Below are 26,530 nucleotides of genomic sequence, written 5' to 3'. Positions count from 1 at the left end.
AAAAATAAAGGCTCTCAATTAAAGTGTCAATAGTTTGTGCCATCTAATTCATCTCCTGCACCTCCAGCAGTATGCTGACCATAAGTGGATTAGTAAAACCGCACAACACTGCTTCACATGTTTACAGCATTACAGAAACGAGGAAAGAGGAGTGCCTGGGGGGGCTCAGTTGGTTAAGTGTCTGCCTTCGGCTCAGGTCATGATCTCAGGGTCCTGGGACCAAGCCCTGCGTCAGGCTCCCTGCTCAGCACAGAGTCTGCTTCTCCCTCTGCTCCCGCCATAAGTACTCTCTCTCTCCCCCCTCATAAATAAATAGATAGATAGTTAAAATCTTTAAAAAAGACAAGGAGACAGAAGGTCAGAGAGGTCAAATAATGCTCCTAGGTCCTCATAACTAGAGCAGGACTGTACACTGAGGTCCATCTAGCTTCAAAGCCCACACGTATGCTCCTTTCCCGCATTGCCTCCCTCAGTCCCAGCAGCCCTCAGCGAGGGCTTGTGAGGGAGATGCAAGAGCCAGGCATCGTGTTGAATGGCTCTCTGCTCTTTTTGGACCCTCACCATCATTCTATCAAGGGGCATCAGATACCCCATTTCACAGATCAGACCACTGAGGCCCAGAGAGGTGAAAGGATTTGTCTGAAGTCATCCAGCTAATATGTTCCAAAAAGAGAATGCATAGGCAAAACTTTTGACCCCAACGTTCTGCTCTTTCTGCTATTCGATCCTTGGCCGGGGCTGGGAGGGAGCCGTGAGTGCAGGTGACAGGCATTTGGAAATACCGTACTCCTTCTCTGAAAAGGGCTGAGGAGGCAGCTGAACTCTGCTCTATCCAGTCAGATGGCGGTGGTGAATGCGGAGGCTCCCTCTCCACTTGAGGGCTCGCTGCCCCCCCCCCCCGCCCCCTGGTAAAGCAGCTACAACAGGAGGCTCCTGGGCCACATGTGGCACCGATTACCTGCAGGAGCAGCATCAGTGACTGAAGGGAGTTTCAGCAGAGAGGTGAGGAAAATACTTGGGGGAAGAGAGGCTCACATGGGGTGGAGTGGAGAAAGCAGAGTCTGTCCTAGCCCCTTCCTTGGCGGTCCCGTGACCACTCAGAACCCCTCTGGTCTCAGTCTCCTCATCTGTAAAAGGGGGAGGACAACCTGACAGAATTAGCGTGATGAGCGAATCAGAGGAGGTACTTGAAGGTGCTTTATAGACTGTAAATCACTGGGAAAATGTGACCATCATCAGTAGTGTTGGCTGGTCTGTTAACAGCAGCAGGAACCCACCATTGCCTGCAAACTAGCGACTGCTGCTCTCATGCTGCTGATCTCTGGGAGAAAGTGCTGGTTGAGGGGGACATGCAGGGGGGCTCAGGACCCTCCCAAACCCATCATGACCGTTCTCTTCTCTCCCATCCATCCATCCTCCATCCATCATCTACCCTTCCAGCCATCCGTCTCCCACCCGCTGGATGTCTGCTCTGAGCCACACTGTCCCAGGTGCTAGGGATCAGTGGCAAACAGGACACTCACAGAGCTCATGTTTCCTCAGCCTTCCCTCCAAACCAAACGACCAATATATCTGCGTACGGGTTGGTCAAGAAATAGGGCAACAGGGGTGGAGTGGTAGCTAAGAGTCCACTGGAGGATCTCATTTGTGATGGGGAGCCAGGAAGTCATAAGAAGATAGAGCTGTTCTATTCCAGCAGCTTCTAACTGCTCTAAGTAGTGAGCAAAGGAAAAGGCTGAGACCCATGCTCTGAAGACGAGCTGATGGTGGGTGGGGGGAATGAGGCCCGTGTGTGGAGACTACAAGCTTCTGACTTGGAGTCCTAACGCAGCTTTTAAACATACATGCAAGAACATGCCGCTGTGTCCCCAGACGGTCTGGTAAACTGACGCTGTCCGGAATGAGTTCCCTATCCCCGAGCCTCGTGACTAACGCTGGGCAGCCACCTGTCAGAGACAGAGCTGTAGAGAGGCCATGGCTCTGGGTGGGTGGTCTTGGCATTCCCTTCTGACTAAAATTCAGGGAGTCTGAGGCAGCTGTTATAAACACACAGACACAGTGAACAAACACATACCACTAACCCCTTCCTGGCCACGGGTGCCAAGCCTGTTGCTTGCTTCCTTCCTCGGCTCCAAGTGCTGGCCCCAGGCCCTGGCACGCCTTCGCTGAGGGCCCCAGCCTGGAGACAGTGGTTTGGTAGGAGCCACAGGAGCAAAGAGGTCGTGAGGCCACTCCCCACCCCACCGCCCGCCCCCGAGTAGCTGCTAGGCTCCCCAGTGCCCCAGACGTTTGGGTCTGTGGAAGGCCTCCTCTGATTCCCACAAGGGGAGTCCTAGGCAGGCCTCTTCCTCCAGCTATAGTCTTCTGCTAGTTCACGCTCGGGTGTTGGAGAGATCTGCTCTCACACGGGCCTTCCAACTGAGGTAACCTGGGCAAATCCCACCAGTCTGTAGATCTGAGGTTCCATTTCCACACTCCAGCAATGGCGCGGAGGTCAAGCTTGCCATGCTCTGATGGACAGCACATGGTTTCTGAAACCTAGCAAGCGCTCAAAGGTAGAATGATGATCTCCTCTACCCTGACCCTGGGCTTGGAGTTGGGTGTGGCAGGAGGGACCGAGTCGGGGAGCAGGTTCGTGGACCCTAGAAGAGCTCTTCTACCTTCCAGCTGCCCAGGGCTTTGGGTTTCTGTTTCTGCTGGCTAATAACCATCTCTGAGGAAGGCACTCACGAGCCCCATTTTACAGGGAGGGAACCTAAATAACTTGACCAAGGACACATTGCTAGGAGGTGGGAGAAGTGAGGTTCAAAGTCAGGACTTGTTCCAAATCCAAACCTCCCATAACCTGTGTCAGTAGGGGCTCCTGGGTTAATAGGGTGCCTTCCTGGTACATCTCTGTTAGGGTCTCCTGGAGGTGATGCCAAAAGCCAGTGGTTTTCAGACTGCAGGTCCGTGGAGGTTTGGGGTAGGTGGTGCTACAGGCTCTGATTATCCACCACCATCTCATAAATCAGGATGGCTCTATTTCTTCTCACTGTTTTTTCCTTTGTAATCTTGGCCCTTGAAGTAAATGAGAAAAATGGCTCTGCTGCTCTAAGAAAAAAGGTTGGGGTAAAACAGACAAAAACCCCAAAAAGCAACCCGAAACTATCTGCTGTTAACTCTAAAGAAAGGATCCTACTAAGGTTCCAAGCCCCATAATTAGTCTCCTGGAGAGAGATGTAGGGATTACAGGGGAGACAACTGGGCTCTGAGAGTCTTCCTCAGTATCCACTGGGCCAGATGAACCAGCATCACCTGGGAGGTGGAGGGCACTGGACGTGTCAGAGCTGGCTGGGTGGCTCCTGTCTGGGAATGGCATGAGGACACTTTGAGTTCTCTTCCTTCCTCCCTCCCTCCCTCCTTCCTTCCTTTCCTTCCTTCCTTCCCTCCATCTCTGCTCCCCTTCCTTCCTTCCTCCCTCCCTTCCTCCCACCTTTTTTAAAGTAGGCTCCTTGCCAAGTTGGACTCACAACCCTGAGATCAAGACCCAAGCTGAGATAGAGACCTGAGCTGAGATCAAGAGTCAGACGTTTAATTGACTGAGCCACCCAGGCGCCCCTCTTCTGCTTTTAGTACCAATAGTAGGCACATGTTCTGTGCTACTCTGTGCTGAGCACTTGACCTGCATTCTCTCATTTAACCCTAATAACCCCCACAGGGGAGGTGCAATTTTTGTTTCCATTTTAGAGATAAGAGGCCTAGGCTCAGAGACTTAAGGTGTCCAGCTCACAGTCTTAAAGTGGAAGTGGGGGAGGCAAGACAAACCCAGGATCCTAAGCCACAGGACCCTACTCCACCGTGAAATGAATCATCATTCCTCCAGGTACTGGGCATGTTCACCTGGGTGCTGAGTTGTGGCCACTAGGTGGCGATAGAGCCTCACAGCCAAATCGTCCCTGGGATTTCCGTTAAGTGGTAGCCTGAGACATCAAGACTACAGGCAGCGACACCAGCCCCCTGCCCTGCCCCCCAACTCCTGGACTGTGGCTGCATGGTTTCTCTCTCTCTCTCTCACCCTGGCCATCATGCCTCAGCATGGTGGAAAAGTGGGTTCTGGTGGGAACCTGACCTGGGTTTGAATCTCTGCTCTGCCACTTTACTGGCTTGTGTGCTACAGGGCCAAAGACTTCATCTGAGCATCATGCAGCTCATCCCTGAAATAAGAGTGATGACACTTGCCCAGGACTTGTGGGAAGGGGCAAGCGAGAAAAAGCCCTTGGCAGTGGATGGGACTGTGGTAATTAAGACTCAGGAAGCCTGCACTGTGGGCTAAACAGAGTTGTCTTGTGGCCCACATTTAAACACTGAACTATTTCACATAGAAAGCCCGGGTTTCTAACTTCTCTTAATGACCTGCATTCCCACATGGCAGCATCTGCTGGAGCTGAGGTCAGCGGTCCCTTTGGACAAAGCCTCTGCTCTCCAGGCTACCACAGTCCGCTTTCCCAAGTCTGTTACCTTACTTGACCCCTTGGCCTTGCTGGTAGGAAATAATGCCTGAATTCCCTCTGACAAGTCTCAGAACTCAGCAATAGTGCAGCCTGTTCCCATTCTGGGGCAGGTAGGGGCTCAGACAGGCTTTACTGTGTGTTTGCCCTAGAGCCCGGGGTAGGACCTTGAAGTACAGCACCCCGACCTGTGACTACAGCTGGGCAGATGAAAAAAATCAGGCACCCCCAGGAAGGCAGCCCAGAAGCCAGCTGCTCCAGGCCTGCAAATCCCTGCTGGGGGTGCTAACTTCTCATTCTCACTCTGGGGGCTGTCCATAGGGCCTCAGTGGGCAGAATTTTGCAAGCTGCCAATTCCCCTGATTAAATCAGCTTTGGTTTGACACCCTGGCCCTGAGGCTGAGGAGGCCTTCCTAGGTGGCCAGAGGTCACCACAGTGACTCTGTGCTCTCCATTAACCCCAGCCCCTAAGCATGGCTTCTGTGCATACTGACGGGGTCTCCCCCTGCCCAGGGCCTTCTCACTTCTCCACCTGTGGAAATGCTTGTCAGCCCCAGCTTCAGCCTGAGCTCAAATGTTACCTCTTCCTCCAGGGAGCCTTCCCCGGTTCTCTGAACAGAAATGTCTGCTCCTTCAATGTCCCATAGCATGTACCAGTGTCTTCTGGGAGAGACCTATTTAATTCTGCCTCTGTGACTATTGCTTGTTTCTACACCTGCCTTCTTTTCTGGACTGTGTTTTGTTTAACTCTGTGTCCCCCATACCTAGTCCAGGGCCTGGCCCACATGAGGCACCTGGGAGATGTTTACTGAGTGAAAGAGCACACTGCTGGGGCACGGTGGGTGCTGCCTCCGAGAAGCCTAGAAACAAACGCATTTTAAATACAGGATTTCTGGAGACTTGAGTCCTTTAGGACTGTGAGTGGCAGGACACTAAGGGTCTGTCCCTAGGCTTGGCACACAGACCTAGGCATGGGCATCCTTTATTGGATTTGTCCCAGGGTTAAGAGAAAGACCCTGGGGTCTCCCCGGGGCCCTGCACTAACGCTCAGCCCACTGGCTTGCTGACGAGGGCTGTAGGAGAGAATTCTCTAGCTTCCCATTTCATTCCTCACATCCCGAGTCAGGCATTAGCAAAGGGTTCCAGCATTCTCACCGACAACATCACCCCTTAACAGCTCATGTCAGTGTGGGGCATGGGCTCCCAGCTCTGGACAGAGCCCAACCTCTCCTGAAACCTTCTCCTGTGACACCTTCTGTCTGCGACATGCCCACGTCAAAGCTCAGTTTGCCAAGCACCTTCGCACCCCCAGCCCTCAACAACACCCCCCAAAATGCATCCTGCGATTATGCACAGTGCACAGGGGAGGAAAGAGATGTTTCCAGAGTGCGTGAAAGAGCGCTTTACTGGGGCACTACCAGTCCTGCCACAGAGAAGACCGTCTGGAAACAAACCCATTTTAAATACAGGCTTTCAGATGTGTCTGACACCACAGGCCCATGACCATGACCAGTGGCTCCAAGAACACAGACGTTGAGAGGCCCTGACTCTAGGGAACTCTTGAGGCCATTGAGGTGAGTTCCTTCTCCTGGTGTCCATTGTAGCCCACTGTCCCAACCTGCCTGGGGTTCCCTCTACCCACCCTCTGCTGTACACCTTCTGTCTGGTCCAGCCCTTTGTACTGTCCCTTAGGCTTGTCATTGCTCTTCTCCCCATCGGCTTGCCCACCTGCTCTCCCTGCTCATGTAAACTCCACCTTGCTTCAAGACCCATCACAAAAGGCTCTTCCTCCAGGAAAGCTTCCTGGGTAAGCTGCCACTTCTCAGACTTGTGCATCTAATCACCTGGAGGCTCCTTAAAACTGATGGCTGGGCCCTAGCCCAGAGCTTGTCGGTAGGTGTGGGGTGAGGTCTGAAAATGGGCATGTCTGACAAGTTCCTGGCTGCTGCTGCTCTGGGACCCCACTTTGAGAACCACTGGTTTAAACCAATGGTTTTCAACTGGGCTTGTTGGGAGTTGTTTTGGGGGCCTTCGTGAGAGTAAGTATGAGGGAAGAAACTTTGCTCCCTCTCAGCCCTGTGGGACAGTCTTGCTTCTGCGTATTTAATATTTTGATTTCAGTATAAAGTTGTGACTGCGTAACTGACTTAGCTCCTGGGAAAAAAATCTGTGAACTGCTACCCGTCCCCAATCCCAGTGAACGTGAGCCTGCTTCTAGAGGGGAAGGCTGGCCTCCAGATGTGGTCTCTCTCATATACGTGCTTTCCCCCAAGAAATGGCTCTCCTGCCACTGGCAGTTTTTATGTGATTTTAGGTGTAACACAAATATTTCTCATTTTAATGGTGATTTTTGTAATAACTACAAAAATATAACTAAAATAATTTATTAGTTTAGAATTTATTTTACTGAGGAGTAGAAAAAAAAACTAACACTGAACTAGCATATCTGTGATTTCACCAATGATATGACTTAAGATGAAGCTAAAAGGAGAGAGGGCGCAGATTTAAAAGCTGATATAAGGCAGCCTGCTATGGAACAGGACAGCTGACGTGCCGTATTTTTATAGTTTTACGGAAAAATCAGGGTGACTGTTGGAAAAACAAGTTTAGGGAAAAACCATCTTCAGAACAGTTTGAAAGTCACTTAAGGAAGAGTCCTGCTCCCTCATGCTCTGGGATGTCTTCCCCTTGAGTTGCAAGCTAATCTCCCCCTGTTTTCTTTCTTAAACTAATAAAAGATTAGGATGACATTTTGAAAAGGGCAGCTCATTAAGCAGCCTCATCCGCATTGGCGCACGCGCTCCTGCACAGTAGCCAGCTGGCCATTTATCTTATGGTAATGAGGTGTCATCTCCCGGCGGGGGTCGGACTTCGTGTCCTGCGTCTTCCTCCAGCATCGCCCCTCCCCCTCCCACCGGCAGCTCCGAGCAGGGGAAAGTCGGGGGTTGGGGGTGGGGGTTGGGGGTGGGGGAGGGGGGCAGGCAGGGAGGAGCGGCTTCAGAGCGGCCCCTGGCGTCTCCTCTCGGGGCTCGTGCCTTGGCCGGCAGCGCTGCGGTTCTTACCTGTACACGGTGGTGGGTGGGGAGCTCAGACTGTCATAGACAAGCCTCACGTGGCCCTGGTACAGCTCCAGCGCCAGGGGGTCATTGTCTCCCTTGTAGAGAAGGATGCCGTTGTCCTTGTCCGTGGCCACCTGGAGAGAGGCATGTGGGTTAGGGTTCCCCTGAGGCCTAGCCTCCCCAACCCCGCCCTCACAGAGACCTCTTCCAGGTGGCATCTTCTGGATGAACCCCAGATCTGAATCCACATCCCCATTTCCTCCTCTGTGTAGTCTGGGAATTTTCCAGAGCACAGATACTTACCCTCCAGCAAGTGCTGATGGAGTAGTTCAATTCAGTAACTATTTACTGAGGACTCACTATGTGCCACTTTATTTATGTACAGAAACATTAGATTATTACATATAAGATATATATATATACACATATGTATATAAAATAATATATATAATATATAACCATGTGTTTTATTGTGTGTGCAGGTGGTGGGGGTGGGGTCAGGAGCCTTGAGTTCTAACTGCCTCTCCCACCAGCATACAATGTGATCCCACCCAAATCCTTGCTCCCCTCAGGGCCTCAGTCTCTGTATAAAGTACGATAATAATCATGAACAAAATGCTAACAATGACCATTGCATGTTTACTATGAACGAGGCACTGTATTAAGAGTCATCTGGGGAATTTTTAAAAACACCTGTGTCTAGGCTTTACCCCAAATCAACTCCAGATGAATCTCGGGGGGGGGCGGGGCCCAGGCAAAGATAATTTTAGGAGTTCTCCAGGTGATTCTAATGTGGTGCCAGGGCTGAGAGCCCCTGGTTTCAGAGGCTGCTGCCCAGAGGGCACCGTGCTGCAGGGATGGGATCCTCTGACCAGCCTGTCCGCTCCCACCACCTAGCACAAGTGCAGCCTGAAGGACTGGAAACGAAGCAGATGGTCTGACGGGACCTCCGGATGTCTGCGGCACGGGCTAACTGGGACCCAACATTCAGGTGCCTGGGTCGATGGGACAGAGAGGGGAAGGCAGGAGGGCAAGGAGGAGAATGCAGGAGAGGCGGACGGTAGCCAGAGCCGCCTCCTTGTGAGTGCCCAGGGTCAACCCTCATCTCAGAGGCCTGCCCACTGCACTGGGTGCTCCAAAAGCCAAGGCAGTCTGAACGTTGTGCGTTTCTGCAGCCCCACCACCAGCAAGGGGCCTGGACACAAAGGCACTCAACAGATCTGTGTTGAATAAATATTTTTGCCGTAAACTTAAAGCTGGGCCAGTGCAGCCATAAGCGAAAGGAGAGCAGGGCCCTAGTTAGTGCCATGTGGCAGGGGCCGCTAGCTGGCCTGCATCCCTTTGCTGTGTCTCTGGGGTTCTTCTTCCCCAGCAAGCTGATAGGCAGGGGCCTGCTGCTTCTCAACCCCATTCCATCCCCGTTCCACCCCTCCCAGAAGCATTTAGGTCACCCAGAGATGCATTTTGGAATAAATGTGCTCGGGTCCATAGGTAAGGAACTTGAAAGAAGTTAGCTGGAAAAGAATTTGGTTCATACTAAATGTTTTTCCATTCCCTAAAAAATGCCCTGTTTGTGCCTCTAGGCCTTTGTACATGCTGCTCTCTCAGGTGAAAAGGGCATCCCCTTTTCCTTTTTCTAGCCTTCTCTAGGCAAACCCCTACTCATCCTTCAGATCTCAGTTTAGTTATCACTGTCTCTGGGGACCCTTCCTCATTCTTCCCAGCAGGTGAGGATCTCTGTTGTGGGAGCTCATGGGAGAACCCATGCGCTCTCACAACACCCAGGGCTGGCACCGGCCCTCTGTTTGTCATCTTTCTCTGGACAAGGGGCTCTGTCTGTCTTGCCCACCATCAAATCCCCATTGCCAGCACAGTGTCTGACATACAATATTTGAGTGACTATTTTCTAGGTAAATGAACGGATGTGGCTGGGAGTGGGGGCTGCCATTTGCGGTGACAGCCAGTCAGGACTTGTCCTAAGAACAGCGGTGGTTCTCAGAATGGTCGGAGCCTGCGGGCATGCTGGGGGGAGGCGCACCTGCAGGGAGATGTTGGCCTGGGGCCGGACCTTGGCGGAGGCTAGTTCCACGTAGGAGTCTTTGCCCACAAAGTTGACGGTGATGAGCTTCTCGCACCTCGGGCCGGCGAAGCCTGGGGGGCAGCGACAGGTGGGCTCCTGTTGTACCACGATGCACTGGGCCCCATTCTGGCACTCGTACTGGTCACAGGGACTGGTCTGAAGCAGGACCATGGGTGGGGGCTGCTCACAGAGGAGCCCGCTGGGAGAAGGGGAGAGAAGATGGAGGAGGAATGAGGGGAAGACAGTGAGAGGAGACAATCAGTTATTTTGCCCAGAGGGCCACTAACAGAGAGAGGAAAGAAAGATGGGAACTGGGGCTTGTTCCAGCCCTCCCACTAACTGGGGCAAGTCCTTTTCCTTCTCTAAGCCCCCATTTCCCCATTTTTACAATAATGGGGTTGGAGAGTGCTGGTCCCCAAATTTCAGTGTCATCAGAATCTTCTGGCATAAATTTGTTAGAACCACAGATTCTCACCCATCAACGATGAATGGCCAAACAAAGGTGGCACATACATACAATGCAATATTATTCAGCCTTAAGAAAGGACATTCTGGGGGCGCCTGGGTGGCTCAGTGCGTTGGGCGTCTGCCTTCAGCTCAGGTCACGATCCCAGGGTCCTGGGATCGAGCCCCGCATCGGGCTCTCTGCTCAGCGGGGAGCCTGCTTCCTTCTCTCTCTGCCTGCCTCTCTGCCTACTTATGATCTCTGTCAAATAAATAAATAAAAAATCTTAAAAAAAAAAAAAAAGAAAGGACATTCTGACACCTGTTACAAGGTGGATGAACCTTGAGGATGTGAAATAAAGCAGTCACAAAAATGCAAATACTATATGTTCCACTTACATGAGGTACTTAGAGTGGTCAGATTTATGGGTCAGAAAGTAGAATGGTGGTTACCAGGGGCCGTAAGGAGGGGGAGTGGGCAGTTAGTGTTTAATGCATGTAGTTTCAGTTTTGCAAGATTAAAAAAGTTCTGGAGATGGACGGTGGTTGGCTTACTTGATGCTACAGAGCTGCACACTTAAAAATGGTTAAGGCGGAAAATTTTACATTATATATATCTCACCAGAATTTTTTTTTTTTAAGATTTTATTCACTTATTTGACAGAGATCACAAGTAGACAGAGAGGCAGGCAGAGAGAGAGAAAGGGAAACAGGCTCCCCACTGAGCAGAGAGCCCGATGCGGGGCTCAATCCCAGGACCCTGGGATCATGACCTGAGCCGAAGGCAGAGGCTTTAACCCACTGAGCCACCCAGGCGCCCTATCTCACCAGAATTTAAAGACATTAAAAGAAAGTGCAGATTCCCAGCCACTTTTCCCCCCGCCCTACCCCCCACCCCCTGCAATTCTAACTTAGTAGCTCTGGGGTGGGGCTCAGGAATGTCTATTTTCACAAGCCTCATGTAGATGGTCTCAATCAGGCTTTGGAAAAACCAGACTTCTTCATGATTCCTTCTTAGAGTCTGTGACCAAGGGTCATCTGCATGGTTGTGTTTATGCCGTGTGGCAAGTACTAATGTATACGGAACTTTCCCCAATCTGACCCCCACCCCTGCCTGGTCTGGTCCCTGCCGCCCCTCCAGTGCCCCCTGCACCTTTCCCTTCCAGTCAGTGTGGGTGCTAGGGCTGGTACCCAGCGTCTCCATCCACATACCCCAAGGACCTCTCCTGACTACCCGCCCATGCCTCCCATTCCCTCTTTCTCTTCCTACTTCACTGATTCCAGTGATTAACCCCAAGCTTTCCTATTTACCTCCATTTTTCTACCATTAGGGTACAATAATGCTTTCGTTCTCTAGCTTAAAAAGAAGATCCCTGCCCGTGTGGCCATGTGACTACCCCACCGTGTAAGCTGAGCTCCAAGACGGTAGCATCTTCCATTGGAAGGAATCATGCCCAAGCTTGACATCATGTGAGCCGCATCTTAAGTCCAACTCCCGCACAGCTGCCCTGGATGGCTGTCCTGTCTATTACATGGGCTTAACAGCATCTGCTCTCAGACATGGAAGGGCTGACCTTCCAAGGAGACCCAGGAGGCCGAGGGCTAGCGCTGCCTAGGAGTGGGTCTCCATTCTGCCTGCCTTAGCCTGCCAGTCCCCCAGTCTGAAGGCTCCTTCCCGAGGGGCCCCCCTGCCATACCTGAAGCCCTGGGGGCAGATGCATGTGTAGCTGTTGACCGCATCCACGCACTGGGCCCCGTGGCGGCATCTGTGGGCCACGCAGTCATCGTTGTCCACCTCGCAGAGCTTCCCACTGTAGCCGGGGAGACATTCGCACCTAGAATGCAGCAGAGCAAGGGTGTTCTGTGGGCCAGGATGGCTTCCAGGGGGCTTCCTGTCTTCTCTGGGTACCCACATTCCTAAGTCCCTCTCATTTCTCAAAGGCTCCCTGAAGCCCGGCCCACGGTCGGCTGCACCAGCCGTCTGTGGGCTCTGAGTTCCCACAAGCTGATGTCTGCTTACGTCATGTGGGGGCTGTTTTCAGGAGCTGGCGGCAGCACTCAGTGAGAAGGGTGGGCGCTGCAGCCCCAGCACCTGCTGGCCCAGGGGCACCCAGCTGCACACAGGGCCCCCCGGAGCGTGCACTTGGAGCACACAGCCCTGGGCTCCTCTGTCTGGGTGACACTGGTCAGAGTCCCAGCACGAAACAGACCTGAAGGGACTGCATTGCTCACAGGGGCAGAGGCACACACACAGGCACACGTAAATACCAACACTTCCTGGCGCTTCTGCCTCCTGCAGGCCTGGAGCCCACGTACTGCTGTGGGCCCGCCAGCTGAATTCCACTGGGCCAAGTATAAACAGTAACCACAGCCCACCCAGGTCAGAGGAGGAAGGTGGGCCGGGTGGCCAAGGTGGCCAGGGAAGCAAGACCTCTGAATACACCTGGGACAGAGGAGCCCGACCCGAGAAGCCACAGGACAAAGGGATGGTCCTCCCTCCTCCTCTCCTTGCTCCTCCTCCTGTAGGAGTGGATGGAGTGGAATCACAGGTGCATCCCGGCATTGCTGGGCCTGCTTGGCAGAGCACGGCATGTGCCATGGATTTGTGGCTAGCTAAGACTCGTGTCTGGGGTATCGCTGGAGGACAAGTTCCAGCGCCTGAGAATCTGCTGAGCCTGCATTCAGAAACTGGAATCAGCTACGATCTGACCTGTTCACCTTTACTGATCTGCAGGGTAAATTTCAAATATGAGACGTACTGCTACCCCAGAAAGTGCAAACTTTGATGTCACAGCCCTCACTCCGCCCAGGTTTTTGAAGAGGCCAATTGGGCAAGCTTCTTGGAGTCGGGGGGGGGGGGGCACGGGCTCAGTATACCCACTAGTGTGAAGCTTGGTCCCTGGAGGCATTTGTCTAGAAGTACCTGCAGCACAACTCAAGCTGCACAAGCCTCTCTGAGGCAGCAGTGGCCGCGCAGTCCTTGCAGGGTAAGGTCCAGCCTGGGAGGCATGGAGTCAAGGTGGCCGAGGAGGTCTCCATGAGGACTTGGAGGCCGTGTGCCCTCGAAGACAGCAGGTCTGGGGGCGAGTGTACACCTGTCCTTCTTCCTGGCAACGCTACAGCCCTCTCCACACCCGCGCTGCTCCAGCAAAGCCCCGGGGCTCCTGTTACAGTGCAGCTTCTGATCAGGGCGGCCGGGTGGGGCCTGGGAATCAGCACGCCGCACAAGCGTCCCTGGGATGCGGCTGCTGCCGGTTCCTGCACCTCACTTCCCACAGCAAGGATCCGCCCACCACTTCTTCATCTGCTAAGAGGAGCATCTGGGGGTATAATGTGCATTCCCTAATGTGCTCACGTGTTTCCCCCTTGCCTTTCTTCTCAAGTGTAATAAGGCTTAAATGATTTTGTTACATATAGAACTTTTTGATTCTGAACAAGGGGGCGTAACCAAGTGATCTCTTTGGTCCCAGGACATCAGGAGTCTCCCGATTTAGCTAATAAACCAGTCAGGCCTGGACTGATTCGCAGCCCCAGTGTTTCTGGGTGTGAACACATGGACGGCTTGCTTCAGCTCGTGGCACCTGGCCCCCGCCTAGCAAGCGGAGAGTTGTTTTTATAGCCTGAGACCGCCGAGTGTGGTGGGAGACAGGCCAGCTTGCCTGATGCAGGTGAAGTCCTCCGCGCACGGTAATCATTGTGATGTGCTTCTGTCATTCTGACTGCCTCGGTTCATGGGCAGTGTGCTTCATTATATTCCAGGTTTTGGTACGTTACGATTTCAGTGTTTATATCACAGATAGGTATATGGTTTTATCTGTTCTGTTGTGTCCTCATTAGAGCATCACACAAGGAAATCTTCAAGGCTAAACATCTTCAAAGTTGGGCCAACACTGCATTGGCTGCATGTCTCTTATTACTGTCCCTGAAGCCTGCCTTGGGATATGGGTGAGGAGAGGAAAGGAGGGGAGAGCAGAGAGGAGGGGAAGGGAGGGAGACTAAGAATAGGACATGTTGCACTGGGAGGAGTGTTTGATTTAAATGCATTTTAATAAAATCCACATTACTGAGCTGGCTATAGCCCTCTTCAAGATGCTGGGAGACACTGTGCATAACTACATCATCTCGAGATATTGAGAATTAGACTGATTTCCTTCTATGTTCTACATTCTTCCTATTCCATATTCTATATTTCCCCTAGAACTCAAGGGGCCTTGGCTACAGTAGAGTGAGGTTTCTAGGGACAAGTACCAGAGGATCCTGGTCTCTGGCCCCAAGTCCCTAGCACCCCGACCCCAGACCTGTACCCCAATGGGCCACTTCCGACCAGTTCTCATGCTCACTGTGCTCTGTCAAGTCGGTGTCCTCTGAGTTTGAGGAATGCCCCTGATCTGCTCTCCAGCTCTGGGTCTTCTACTAATCTTCACAGCTCAGGGGCCTGGCCACCATTGTTGCCCCTCGTAGGCACACCCAGAGCACTCTGCTTGTCAGTCCAGCCTGCTCTGGTTTGGGTTCAAGTCTGTTTTATGCATCTCTTCCTCCCCTTGGCCTCTCCCTTCAGTTAAAGAGCAGCTCTGAGTTGATGGCAAATCCAGGAGTAGGAAAAGTGGGGTTGGGGGCTTACTTACACTCCAGCAGCCCAGCTACCTCTGAGCCCATGTGGCACCTCTCAGAGGGGAGAGGAGCAGGTAGGGTGGATTTGAATGAGGGTGCGTGCACGGCAGGAGGCAGGACTGAAGCTTCCTTTGGGATGAGCAAAACCAGAGGCCCTAATAGGCCTCTAGCATTTTCCCTGGTGATGAGCTCTAGACTGGAGAAGTCAAAACGGGAAAGGAAAACACGGGACAAGATATGCTCATGTCCCTTTCTCACCGCTACCTGTTCTAGACTCTTTTGCTGCTGGTGGGACCCTCTCCCGCTCCCTCAGCTCATTCAAATCCCACCCATCTCAGCTCACCTCCTAAAGTGTGTGGGGGCTTCCCTTTGCTTTAGTGGGTTCTTCTCTCCCCTCCTCAGCTCCTTGGCAGCACTCAGAGCCAGAATCGAGGGCCCCAGAAATGCCTTCTTTCTACACACTGGTTTTGGGTCAGATTTTCCTCCCCCGGGGTCCACGGCAAGGGCCTCGAGAGGGAGGGAATCAAAAACTTCTTGCAATACCCGTGGCACTTCCACGGTGAGAATCTGAGGACGGAAGGGTTGGCTCACTGAGGAGCAACAACCAGAACCCATGATTCTTAGATTCTAGGATCATAAGATTTCTCAAGTTCTTAAGTCTTGGAGAGATTTATGAATCTAAGAGTGCACAATTCCTAAGTCCCTAAGATTTTGTGATTTAATATTGTCATTAGCCTCAAAATTTCTAAAATCCTGGGTTTCCATAAAGTGTTCAGCTTTGCAGCATAGCATTATAGTCTAAAAACCCCCAGAGTCTGGGAACTCTTCTGCCTTATGACTGAAAGCTGGACACACACAGACTGATGACAGATCCTGGAGCCATCTAGACCCAGAGCATGAGCTTTGCTCCAGAGGCTGGAGATGCTACTGGACGGAAGGCTGGTCAGGATTCTTTTTGAAGACTCATCAGCAGAGGCACGGAGCTCCAGACCCACATCCCTCATCTTTAGGGGTGACTCTGTGGAGTCACTTCCGGTATCTTTGCTGAAGGCTCTTCCGGGGTGCCCCAAGCTGTTCTGGCCTTTGCATGCTCCCCCAGATTCTCTGGTGCTAGAGGCTCCTGCCACCTCTCCAGTGTTGGACAGAGCCTGCTGGGGATGAGGGGAGCCAACTGTGTGTGCAAGGCAGCTTTGGGAGAGGATTTAGGGGAGACTGTTCTTGGCCCTAGGGTTCTGGGATGTTCCTACTGATATCAGTCGATCCCAGGACTCAAGGATCTCATGGTTTTCTCCAGGAGAGGCAATGGCACATGTTTTCATGAAGGAGGGGTTGTGGAGGAAGTAGGGACAGAGCCTGGGAGTGATTTCCCAGGGGTGTCATTTGATTCTCAGGCTCTGGAACTGGTGCCTTCTGAGGCAGACACTCCTTTCACCCTTAGAATTGCTCCTGAGCTCCCTGAGCTCCCCTGGGCTCTGAGGCTCACTGTAGAGACAGCGCCACCCACGGCTGTACTGTTGAACCGAGTCAGTGCCCCCTCTCCCCTCCCTGGCCCCCTCCAGAGTACACAGGTACAGAAGCTGGCAAACTCACTGGAGCCACAGAGGGCAGAATGCTGTGAAGGAGCAAATGCCCTTCAGCTTCCTCGGTGGGCTTGTTCTATCAAACTAGCTCTGGAGAGGAAAGTGTGCTGGGGTTGGGGTGTGGTGTGGGAAGACAAGGAAGGAGGGGAAGGAGAGGGGTAAGGGAAGGAGGGGATATCTTTATCTCCATCTGTCTGTCTACACAGAGAGAGACAGACTCACAAAGAGAGAGAACCACAAGGAGACAGAGACAGAGGCACATGCATAGGGAAACAAAGAGAGACGGAAAGAATTAGACCATGACCAGTCAGAGACACAGAGAAACACACAGTAATGAATGAGAAACAGGCAGAGAGAGAGATCGCGAGTGGGAGAGAATGGAGAGGACCCCATTAGAGGCAGAGACCCCAGGACCCTGTGTTGCTGGGGACACAAAGCCAAACCTTACCTGAATCCTTTGTCCAGGGAGATGCACTTGGCCTCATGCTGACAGAGGTTCATCCCGGGCACGCAGTGGTCAATCACTTCATCGCACAGCTCACCTGTGGGGGTAGGTAGAAAGGTCAGGTGCCTGGGAGACCCTGGCTAGAAGGTCAGATCCATCTAGCCCCCAATCAGGAGGTCGTGGATCTCAGGCACCCTGCATTCACTCTCTTGGCACATTCTTTCTCTTGTACCCCTGCCTTGGTCTCTGTAGCAGTGACACTGGGAGGACTTGAGGATTCCCCTGGGCACTGTCAGAGCACCATCCTTAGGCTGTTTCACTTCATCATTCAGGGGCTGCTGCAGCTGAAACCATAGGATGCCAGCCGCTGACCTGGGCTATGCTTAATTGTATTTCTCCTTCCACATCCATTTATGGAGCACCTCTCGTGTGGTAGACACCCTGACGGGCACTAGGGACACAACAGTGACCTAGTCTTGTCCTCCCCAAGGCCTGGGAGGGGGGCAGATCTACAAATTAGTAGATGACTGTAACACAGAGATGTAACTGTGACCACAGGGTAAACTCCGGGAAAACTCAGAGGCTTCTTGGAGGAGTGGACGTGGCTTAGCAGCAGAGTCCACCTGCTGTAGATAAGTAAGCCCCCCTGGATTTTCTCAGAGAAAAAACTTGAAAGGAATTTTGAAGTTGAGGTCTCTGGATACACTCCCTTTGAAAGTCATCATGCCGAGAAATGCCTAATGGGTCATAAATACCCAGGGATGGCACTTGCACACAAGCTCCCCATAGCTCACACCACCTGAGATGTTCTCTGGGAATGTGGAGCAGAGTGAGATGGGACAGCAGGGTGAGGGCTGGGGTAGATGGACCCCTGAGCTCTGGGCACCACTAAATCCAGCTGGTCAAGCCAGGTGGAGAGTGACCTAAGAGAGGAAAATGTCACCCATGGGATTTCTTTGGGGGGGGGCGAACATGGGCAGTGAGGGCTGCTGGGACAGGGCAGAGGAAGGTCTGAGGGTGGCTGGGGTGGAAATGGATGACACACACAGCCCCAGTGTCTGTTCTGTGCTGTGATGCGGAGAAGCTGACCCCTACCCTATCCTCATTTTGCCAGCCTCTCAAGATCACAGAGGCTGCTGTGTTCTTTATAAGGCATTTCCTTTTCCTCACTTCTGGGGAGACCCAGAGAGACAGACAGTCGTCTGTGTGGGACTGGCATTTTCTTTTCTTTTTTTTTTTTTTTAAGATTTTATTCATTTATTTGACAGAGATCACAAGTAGGCAGAGAGGCAGGCATAGAGAGAGGAGGAAGCAGACTCCCTGCTGAGCAGAGAGCCCGATGTGGGGCTCGATCCCAGGACCCTGAGATCATGACCTGAGCCGAAGGCAGAGGCATAACCTGCTGAGCCACCCAGGCACCCCGGGACTGGCATTTTCTAGGACAGAGAGGACCATGGCATCCCATTCTCAGGCAGAGATGCATTTTAGTTAACCGCAGACACAGGCCGTGCTATCCCACTAGCAGGAAGCTACCTCAATAAATGTTTCCTCAGTGCCCCCACCACTGCTCATTTGCCCACCATAAATTCAGTCCTACTGCCCTTCCTTTCCCCAAAGTTTATTTTGAGTTGCTTTGCCTTCCCTCTCTCTTTTTAAATTTTATTTATTTGACACAGAGAGATCACAAGTAGGCAGAGAGGCAGGCAGAGAGAGAGGAGGAAGCAGGCTCCTGGTCGAGCAGAGAGCCCGATGCGGGGCTCAATTCCAGGACCCTGAGATCATGACCTGAGCTGAAGGCAGAGGCTTAACCCACTGAGCCACCCAGGCGCCCCCTGCCTTCTCTTTTAAACTGCTGGGATTTTTACTGTCTCTTTTCTGGTACCAAGCGGATTCTTCTGGACCAACAATTTAACGCTGTATGACGCCTCCTCTCCTCTAGGTAGACCAGATGCCCCTTGAGAGCATACTTTTGGACTTCTTGGTATCCCTCATAGCTAATTCAGCAGTCTGTATACAGTAGATTTTTAATAAGTGCTGCCTATTGCTAACTTAACTCTTGGTTACAACTCTGCTCTGGGAAGTTGGAAGATATAGAGAAGAACACTGTCAGCAGACCTCCCTGCACTTTTCTCCAGGAGAGAGACTCTCCTGGGACCCAGGAGGCTGAGGAGTAGCAGTGTTTTCTCAGTTACCCTTGGCACGCTCCATCACAGTCCCAAGAGTGCGCTTGGGGGATACCGGGCTAATGGGCTGGGGGTCTGCATATGGCACAGGGTCCCAAGGGGCACTGGAGGCTACTTGGCTTCCTTCTCCATGGCGTCAGAATGCCTCTAATCACTGTCAGTGTATTCTCATCTCCTACCTCGTTCCTGATGTCAAGCCAGGTGCCAAAAGGACAGGCTGCAGCCGTCCCTGGGGTGCCCGGTCCTTGTTTTCATCCTTGCCTTGGGCTGCTATTTCCTAAAATATGTTTCTTGCAACACACAATGTCTGTGTTGGGAAGGAGATCTGGGGTAGGGTAGGAGGGAAGTTCTGACTTCAGATACATCTGGGACTTGCAGGGTTAAACAAAAGTTAAACAGCATTCTTTCAAGCAAGAATTGTCAGAACCTCTAGTTCGCTGCTTCTGTATCATATGGAAGAGAGCTATTATTACACACAGTGCCGCTCCAACTCTCGTTCCTGGAGGCTTTTCCTCAAAGAACTCACGGGATTTATGGAACTGCATTCTTGAATATGCCACTTTGGGTTGATCCTACAACAAAGGAGGCTGTGCTCCTGCCACTGGGTGGCATTTTGCTTCATCATCTAGTCGATGTAACTGTTCTCATCAGGGGCTGTCAATACAGGACATAGAGGTGCTGTGTTTTAGGGGTGGATGGGTAGCATGAGGATACTGACGAATGACCTATGGGAGCCTCCCTGGATTCTCTGTCTGGGTTAGGTTCTTCCTCTGTGATCCCAGGACTCCCCGGGGGCTTACAGATGTTGTATTTTCTTTCTACATGTCTCTCTCCACTTGACAATGAGCTTCTTAGGAGATGCAACTTTGTTTTGGCTATTTTTGTATCCTCAGCTCCTAGCAGAATGTCTAGAAGCTGTGAATTTCCAGAGAAAGCAGACTAGACCTGAGCAAAGCAGAAATGGAAAGCAAATGCCTTTTGCTGGCCTCAACCAGCGCTGGCTCTCTGGGGTTCCCAAAGGAGGGGATGGCCATCAGCCACTGGAGCAGACAGCTCCAAGTGCCCTGGGAGCCTGATTCAAATGGGGAGGAGCTAGGGATGTGCCAGGTGGGGTGGTATGGGGGGCGGGGGAGGGATGGAAGGGACCAAAAAGCCGAGAGGGCTTCTGGGAAGCCCCTCCTGGCACAGCACCGGGTTTGGGGGATTCTCTGTCCACGGGGGCAGAGGGTGGGGGCCCTGAAAGAAGCTAAGAAAAGAGAATTCTTTAGCACGTGACCCCTGGCCCACCGCCATGCGCAGGTGCGGCGTGGGGGGCCTCACCTGTGTAGTTAGGAGGGCAGACACACACGTAGTTGTTGATCCCGTCCACGCAGGTGGCATTGTTCTCACAGTCGTTGTCCTCGCAGTCGTCTGGATTGATCTCACAGCGCTGGCCCTCAAAGCCCAGAGGGCAGGAGCAGCTTTGGGGATGTGTGGGAAGAGGAGGAAGGAGGGGGTGTCAGAGAGTGGGGTGGGGTTGGGGTGGCAGAAAAGAAGGTTGGGGGGAGATAATTAGTCAGGTTTCTCTCTGGATGGAGGTCCCACGCAGCACTCTGTATACCTGAAGCCCTGGGGTCCTGAGCAGGAAGACCCTCAGGGGCCGCAAAGGTCATCTCATCTAGCCTGCTGTCTCTGGGCAACATTCCATCCCCTGGCCCTGGATGGCTGCCTGCCTCCGTGCCCCCAGCCCCCAGCTGGAAGTGGTTTCCTGGAGAGAGCTTAAATTCTCCAGCTGTCTTCCTTTGGTTCTTCTCTGGTAGTGGTTTGTAGACAGAGAGAGAAACGGCAGAACACACATCCCCCCTCTGAGTGACTTTCTACTCAAGGACAGGCCTTCTACCTCGAGCAGGAATAGGGCACGGTGGCCAGGATCAGGATCTGCAGTCAAGTATCGGAAATGAATTCTGGGTCTGCTGCTTCCTGGTTATAAGACCTTAGGCCAATTAATTAAATGCTGTGTCTCAGTTTCCACATATAGTGACTGGCAGAGTATAACTTTCCCCCATGGTGGTTATGGGGCGTGAAGAGACGACACAAGTCAAAGGCTTAGTGGGGCCCTGGCACACAGAAAATGCTCAGAACATGTTAGCTAGCTTCACTTCTAGATATTTCCACACCTGGCCTCCTTACCCTTTCTCAGGGATGCCACTGTTCCCTGTGTGTACTCCTACTTCTGGGACCCCTCCAGCTTCTGGGGGATAAGTGGATGGGGCGGAAGGAGGCTTTCCTGCCCATGCCGAGGCTCTCTGGTGAGCTTGACTTAAAACACTGGATTGCATGATGCATTCCCTTAACTTGTCTCCAAAGCGCTACATCTCTTGGTTAAAAACCTCAAACCTTGGCAGTCCTCTGCCCAGCTTTGGTCACATCCCAGGATTAGGGGTGCAAACTAAGCCGGGATGGAGAACCCTGAGCGAATGAGAAGGGGCACAGGTGGGAGACGACTATCTGATTAAATGAGCTGCAGGGACTTCCTCCCTCTGTGGCCCAGCCCCCCATCAGGGATTTACACCCCATTCATGAATGTATGTTCCAGCTTCAGACTCAGGATTCCAGGCCTTTCTCTGTTTTAGAGACTGCTCTGATTTGGGATTTAGGCACTAACCTAAACTAACAGGAAGTGGATTTCTAGAATCCTACTTAACTTCCTTTCCTCTACAACCTGAAAGCTGTGTCACATCTTCTACAGAAGGCTGGGGGGTTCTTCAGTCTGAGCTCTTGAGGTGAAGCAAAATGATGGATTCCTGTTTTCTGTGAGGGACTCTGGTGTTCATGAAAAGCGATTTCCTCAGAGCCAGACAGAGGGTAGGTTTTCGAAGGTGTGAAACCACAATATTGCCTATTTTCCTGAAATGAGTTACCCAGGCTGTCCCTAGAGCCTCGGGATTGCATGAAACTGGGATACGGATGGCTGGTCAGGGAACGGCTTGCTCATGCAGTGGACAGAGGGTGGGAAGGAGACTGAAGTCTCCTCTGCCCTCACTGGAAACCTTGGCAGGCGGTTGTCAAGGAGACTCCAAGAGCACCCAGTTAGCTTGGGGATGTAGGACAGGTCCTATCTCCTGTCTTGGTCTCCTGCCCGGCCAGCTCTGCTGGCCTTTGCTCTTTTTGTGAGCAGATAATGCACTAAGACTGGAGAAGCATCTGATGAGGAGGCAGATATAACTTAGATGCAGTTATCCTGGGGGAGGGACCATATCCTGGTCCCATATGACCACCGTCCTTGTAAGAACACGGCCAGGTAGAGACAGAGACCCAGGCTGAATGCCATGAGATAATGACGACAGAGACCGCAGCGGGGCAGAGCGGCCAGCCAAGGAAGGCCTGAAATCGCCAGCCACCAGCAGAAGCTAGGACGGGGTGAGGAAGGATCCTTGCCTTTCCCCTACAGGGTTCAGGGTGAGCATGGCCCTGCTGACACCCTGAGTTTGGACTTCTGGCTTCTGGAAACGTGAGAGAATACATTTCCATTGTTCCAAGATACCCCTGTGTGGTACTTCATTTACAGCGGCCTTAGCAGAGGGACACAGGAAGGAAAAAGGGAGCACAGCTTCCCTGACGGTGTCCCTCACTTTGCCAGCCTATCAGGGGTTAACCTAGTGAGGGAGCGGGCTGCTCTTGGGAGCCCCCCATAAACTGTGCTGTCCCCACAGTTTATGGTCCTCATTGCCTTCATCCTCCACTCCACTTCCCTAATCTTGGAGGTCTGGGCCCTTTTTCTTGAAAATGAAATTCTAAAAGTATTTCCAGTTTCTCTGTATCCCCTCAGCCACTGAGGGTGGAGACAAGATCCTTCTGCTCACCTGCAGCTCCAGAGAGGGAGGCACCCACAAGGAGGAGGGCGGGGCATGTTTGGGGGGTGGGAGGTGTACTGCAATGGAACCAGAGGGGAGAGACATGGTCACCTGCAAGGGCACTCCTCTCTCTTGCAGACCTCCATCCCTTGGCTGGGTGGGCAGAGCCAGGCTCTTACCCTGGAGGTGTCTCCTTGGCTGGGGCCGCATGGCCACCTCCGCGTGAAGTTCCTGTGTGGTTTCTCCACCCCACACCCGCTCCCAGCGATAAGGTTGGAGTGCGTGGTTTGGCTCACTTCAGGCAGGAAAACAAACCTTGCCTTGAATTTCACTTTTTAAGAGCCAGAGTTTGATGGGCTGGCTTGGCAAGTAGACACAGGGGCAGGCTGGGTTCCTTGGGTAGAACTGGGAGCCCAGAACCTGTTGTAGACCACATGGCAGCCCCTAGCGAGTGCCTTTGATACTCGTTTGTAGTCTGAGTTCTGACACATCCACACACAGCTTGGCTCGGCACCCCTTCCTCTCCTGCCTCCCACCCACTCACTAGGGGTGCTAAAGGAACCACTTCCTACTGGTCTGCTTTTGCCAGGGCCAGGGGCCAGGAAAACTGGGCATCTGAAAGCAATCGAGAAGGGTGGGAAGTAGGAAGGGGGCCTGGGGATTGGCAGACGTCTTGAAAGCCCGCTTTTAGAACAGGGATGGGAAAAACCTAAGTGGTTTCTATTCTCTTTTCTTCCTGAGCTCTTAAGGAGGAACAAGTTTGGGTGGGAAGACCCAGGAATGAGTGTCAGGATAGGTGGCTGAGCAAATCCATCTCTGTGCCTCAGTTTCCTCATCTGTCAAACGGGGCTAGCCCCAGCCTCCAGTGGATAGGGTCACTATGAGGATTTAAATGAGATACTACAGACAAGCTCGTGCCCAGAACATAATGAACATGTAGTCAATGTCACCTGTTATTACTGTTTGTAGCACACAGAAGAGTGCTGGAATTCCCATGCTGGTGGGGCTCTGAGCCGTCGTGCCATCCTTCTCTGACTTCTGCCAGCAGCTGTTGCCTCCCCTTGTGCCCTCCTGGCCCTGGAGACAGACTCCCTGAACCCCCTGCACCAGCGCTTGCTAACCGTGTCACTGCAGAGGATGGCTCCTGTGGGTGCACCGACCTTCTCGTCTGTATCGTAGGGATCACAGTAGCTCCCTCATAGGGTGAGAAGGGCCTGGAGCTCATCCGTGCGATGGGCCTGGCACGGTGTGGGCACATAGTAGGCCCTCGGGGAACAGCTATGCTTCTTCAGCCTGCCCCAGGAGTCTGCCCAGAAAGCCCTCTGAGGGAGGGAGGAGAGGCCCACAGGGGCGCAGTTACCTGAACCCGTCCTTGTGGCTGTCGCTCAGGTGGCAGGTGCCCCCGTGCCAACAGGGGTTCTGGATGCAGGTGTTGATGGGCATGGTGCAGTCTTTGCCCTGAGGAGAGGAGGGAACAGCGCCGGGTTAGGGAGGCTTTCAATGGCTGCCTGGACCAGGACGCCCCTTGGAGCTCCCGGCATCCTCTGAGATGGGGCCGGGCAGATGGTCACAAGGAGGCCCTGGGACCAGTCTGCTGTGTGGCCCGGAGGAGGCCGAAGGGGGCCCTCGGAGTCAGTGAGCGAACTCAGGAGTTTGGGCCTCAGCTTCACTAGTTCCCAGAATTCACATCCTGTTCTCTATCCCAAACTGCAGGGCGAGAATGAAGGAAAACCTGGCTTCACGGTCCAGCTTCATCTCTTTCTGGTGGGCTGACCGTGACCTTGTGCAAGCCTTCTAGCCTCTCCCAGCCTGTCTCACAGAGGCGTCGTGAGAATTAAATGCGGCCCTTCCCGCAAGGAAATACCTCAAGAATGTAAAACGTCTGGCACACAGTAGGCGCTCGGTACATGCTAGCCGGCCACCGTATTCCTAGCCCTGCGGAGGCTTCCATGGGGCCCCAATGTGGGTAGGGCGGACGAGTGCTGAGGTGTGGCCAGCAGACCTCACCCCTGTAAAGTGACAACGCCCCCCGTCGCTCATCTCTGATGGGTCTGGAAGCGGGCCCGGGCGTTGGTACTGAAAGTTCTGATTCTTTCAGAATCAGAATCAGAATCAGCCGGACTGAGGACACTGCGACAGACAGCTGTGGGTGGGGTGGCATTCCTCCGGAGTGGGCCCCTCTGAAGGGGACCCTTGAGCTGAGAAGGAGCCAACCGTGTGGTAGGTAGGGAGGAGCACGCCGGGCAGGACAGTGAGGGCGAAGGCACTGAGGAGGGAGCCCAAGGCGGACACTGTGGCCATTAAGCCTCCTCGGAGGGAGCCGCCCACTGCTTGGCCCGGGCTCCAGCTTCTCCTGTGGGACTGATGCCCCAGCGCCGTGGCTAAGTCTTGACAAGCAGTCCCCTGGAGGACCCATGGGGTCTGGGGAGGCATCCGCTGCATTCGTTTCTGGGCTGTGGGCTTGGTGTGGGCAGCATGCCAGGCGGGGGTGATCACAGGAGCCCTCCCACTGCCATACCACCTGCTCACCATCTGCCTGAGAAAATCCTCTTCCCGCCGTGGCTGCTGCCAGGGCCTGGGGCGGAGTGCGGCCAGGCTCCCTGTCTTGGAGGTCACTGCCAACTGGGCCTGCAACCCTCTTCCCGGCTCACACCCTGAAGCCACAGGCACAGTCTCCAGCAGCCGGGAGGCACAGCCGCGTGGGTCTGGCCCTCACGGCTCTCACTGCAAAGGGCCAGTCAGGGGTTTCTCAAGGGGGAGAAGGAGAATGCAGTTTGGGGTGGGATCTGGGCTTACTCTAAACCAGAGCAACACGGGATCCCTTTCAGAGACTCATTGTGTGCGATGGAAACTGCAATACTCATTCTCAATTTATTGAGCACATTTTCCATTCCAGGCCTCACACTAAGGGTTTTATATTCACGATCACATATAATGTTCACAACAACCCTCTGAGATTGGTATGGTTGTTATTATGGCCATTTCCAGATCGGGAAGGCAGGCTTGGAAAGTGAGCTAATATGTCCAAGCCGGCACGGCAGCAAGGGGAGCAGGCAGCAGCTGAAGCCAGCCAGGCAGTCCGCAGCCGGCGCCGGGGACCTCTCTGCTGGCCCTCTCACAGCACGGCTCCAGACTCAGAACGCCTGGGGAGACGCTCCCGTCGGACTGCTGTGCGCCTTGAGGGGATTACCAGCTCTCTCTGAGCCTTGTCTGCATTATCTATAAAGTGGGGATAATAATGACCTCACCTATGGTGACGAGAAATCATGCATGTATATAATGAGCACCTGGCATGTGACAGTAGCGCTGGAAGGAAGAGCTCTTGAGATGGGGCTGACGTCAGGGGTCTGAGGCAGGGCTGGGTGGGGGGGAGAGGGATCCAAAGACTTTTTCAGGCCTTTAGTTGGGACTGAATTGTTCAGGAGTGTGAGTGTGTGTTAGACGGATGAGCCGTGAAGAGCAGGACAGGAGAACCTTGATCAGGTCAAGGCGGGGCCTTCCTCGCCCCTACCGGGGCCAGCCTCTCGGCTCTGGGGAACTCTCAAGGATCAGGGACTCCAGGTGGGATCCTCCCTTGGGGGTGGGATAGGGAGATGTGGAGTTGGTGGGGTCTCCTGCAGTCCCTTACGCTGAGCTCAGAAATCCAGGAGGCAGACCCTAGCTCTTGACGATGTGCTAATTGGGCCTGGAGGTGAGGATTTCTGTCACTTACGTGTCCTTGAGAAATAATCACCATTGTCAATGCCTGGCTAATTAGCTCAATTCAACTCTCTTCAGCCTCACTTTGCTCAAATCTACTAGATTT

At 53.1% G+C, this 26,530-nt stretch overlaps 1 protein-coding gene across 1 annotated transcript in view; it reads right to left on the bottom strand.

Annotated features, from left to right (window-relative positions):
* The window catches only part of SLIT3 (slit guidance ligand 3), a 597,630-nt gene that overhangs the window by 5,477 nt on the left and 565,623 nt on the right, over nucleotides 1-26,530 (bottom strand). The window contains exons 27-32 of the mRNA XM_080803857.1: nucleotides 24,086-24,183; nucleotides 20,213-20,352; nucleotides 16,713-16,806; nucleotides 11,771-11,908; nucleotides 9,588-9,828; nucleotides 7,553-7,683 (exon numbers count right to left, since the gene is read on the bottom strand). Of these exons, the coding sequence (XP_080659983.1) occupies nucleotides 7,553-7,683; nucleotides 9,588-9,828; nucleotides 11,771-11,908; nucleotides 16,713-16,806; nucleotides 20,213-20,352; nucleotides 24,086-24,183 (842 nt within the window). The remainder of the gene's footprint in view (nucleotides 1-7,552; nucleotides 7,684-9,587; nucleotides 9,829-11,770; nucleotides 11,909-16,712; nucleotides 16,807-20,212; nucleotides 20,353-24,085; nucleotides 24,184-26,530) is intronic.

This window comes from Martes martes, assembly GCF_963455335.1.
Source record: "Martes martes genome assembly, chromosome: 5".
Taxonomy (NCBI): domain Eukaryota; kingdom Metazoa; phylum Chordata; class Mammalia; order Carnivora; family Mustelidae; genus Martes; species Martes martes.
The sequence above is the reverse complement of the archived record's forward strand: the minus strand, read 5'-3'. Positions and strand labels throughout refer to the sequence as shown.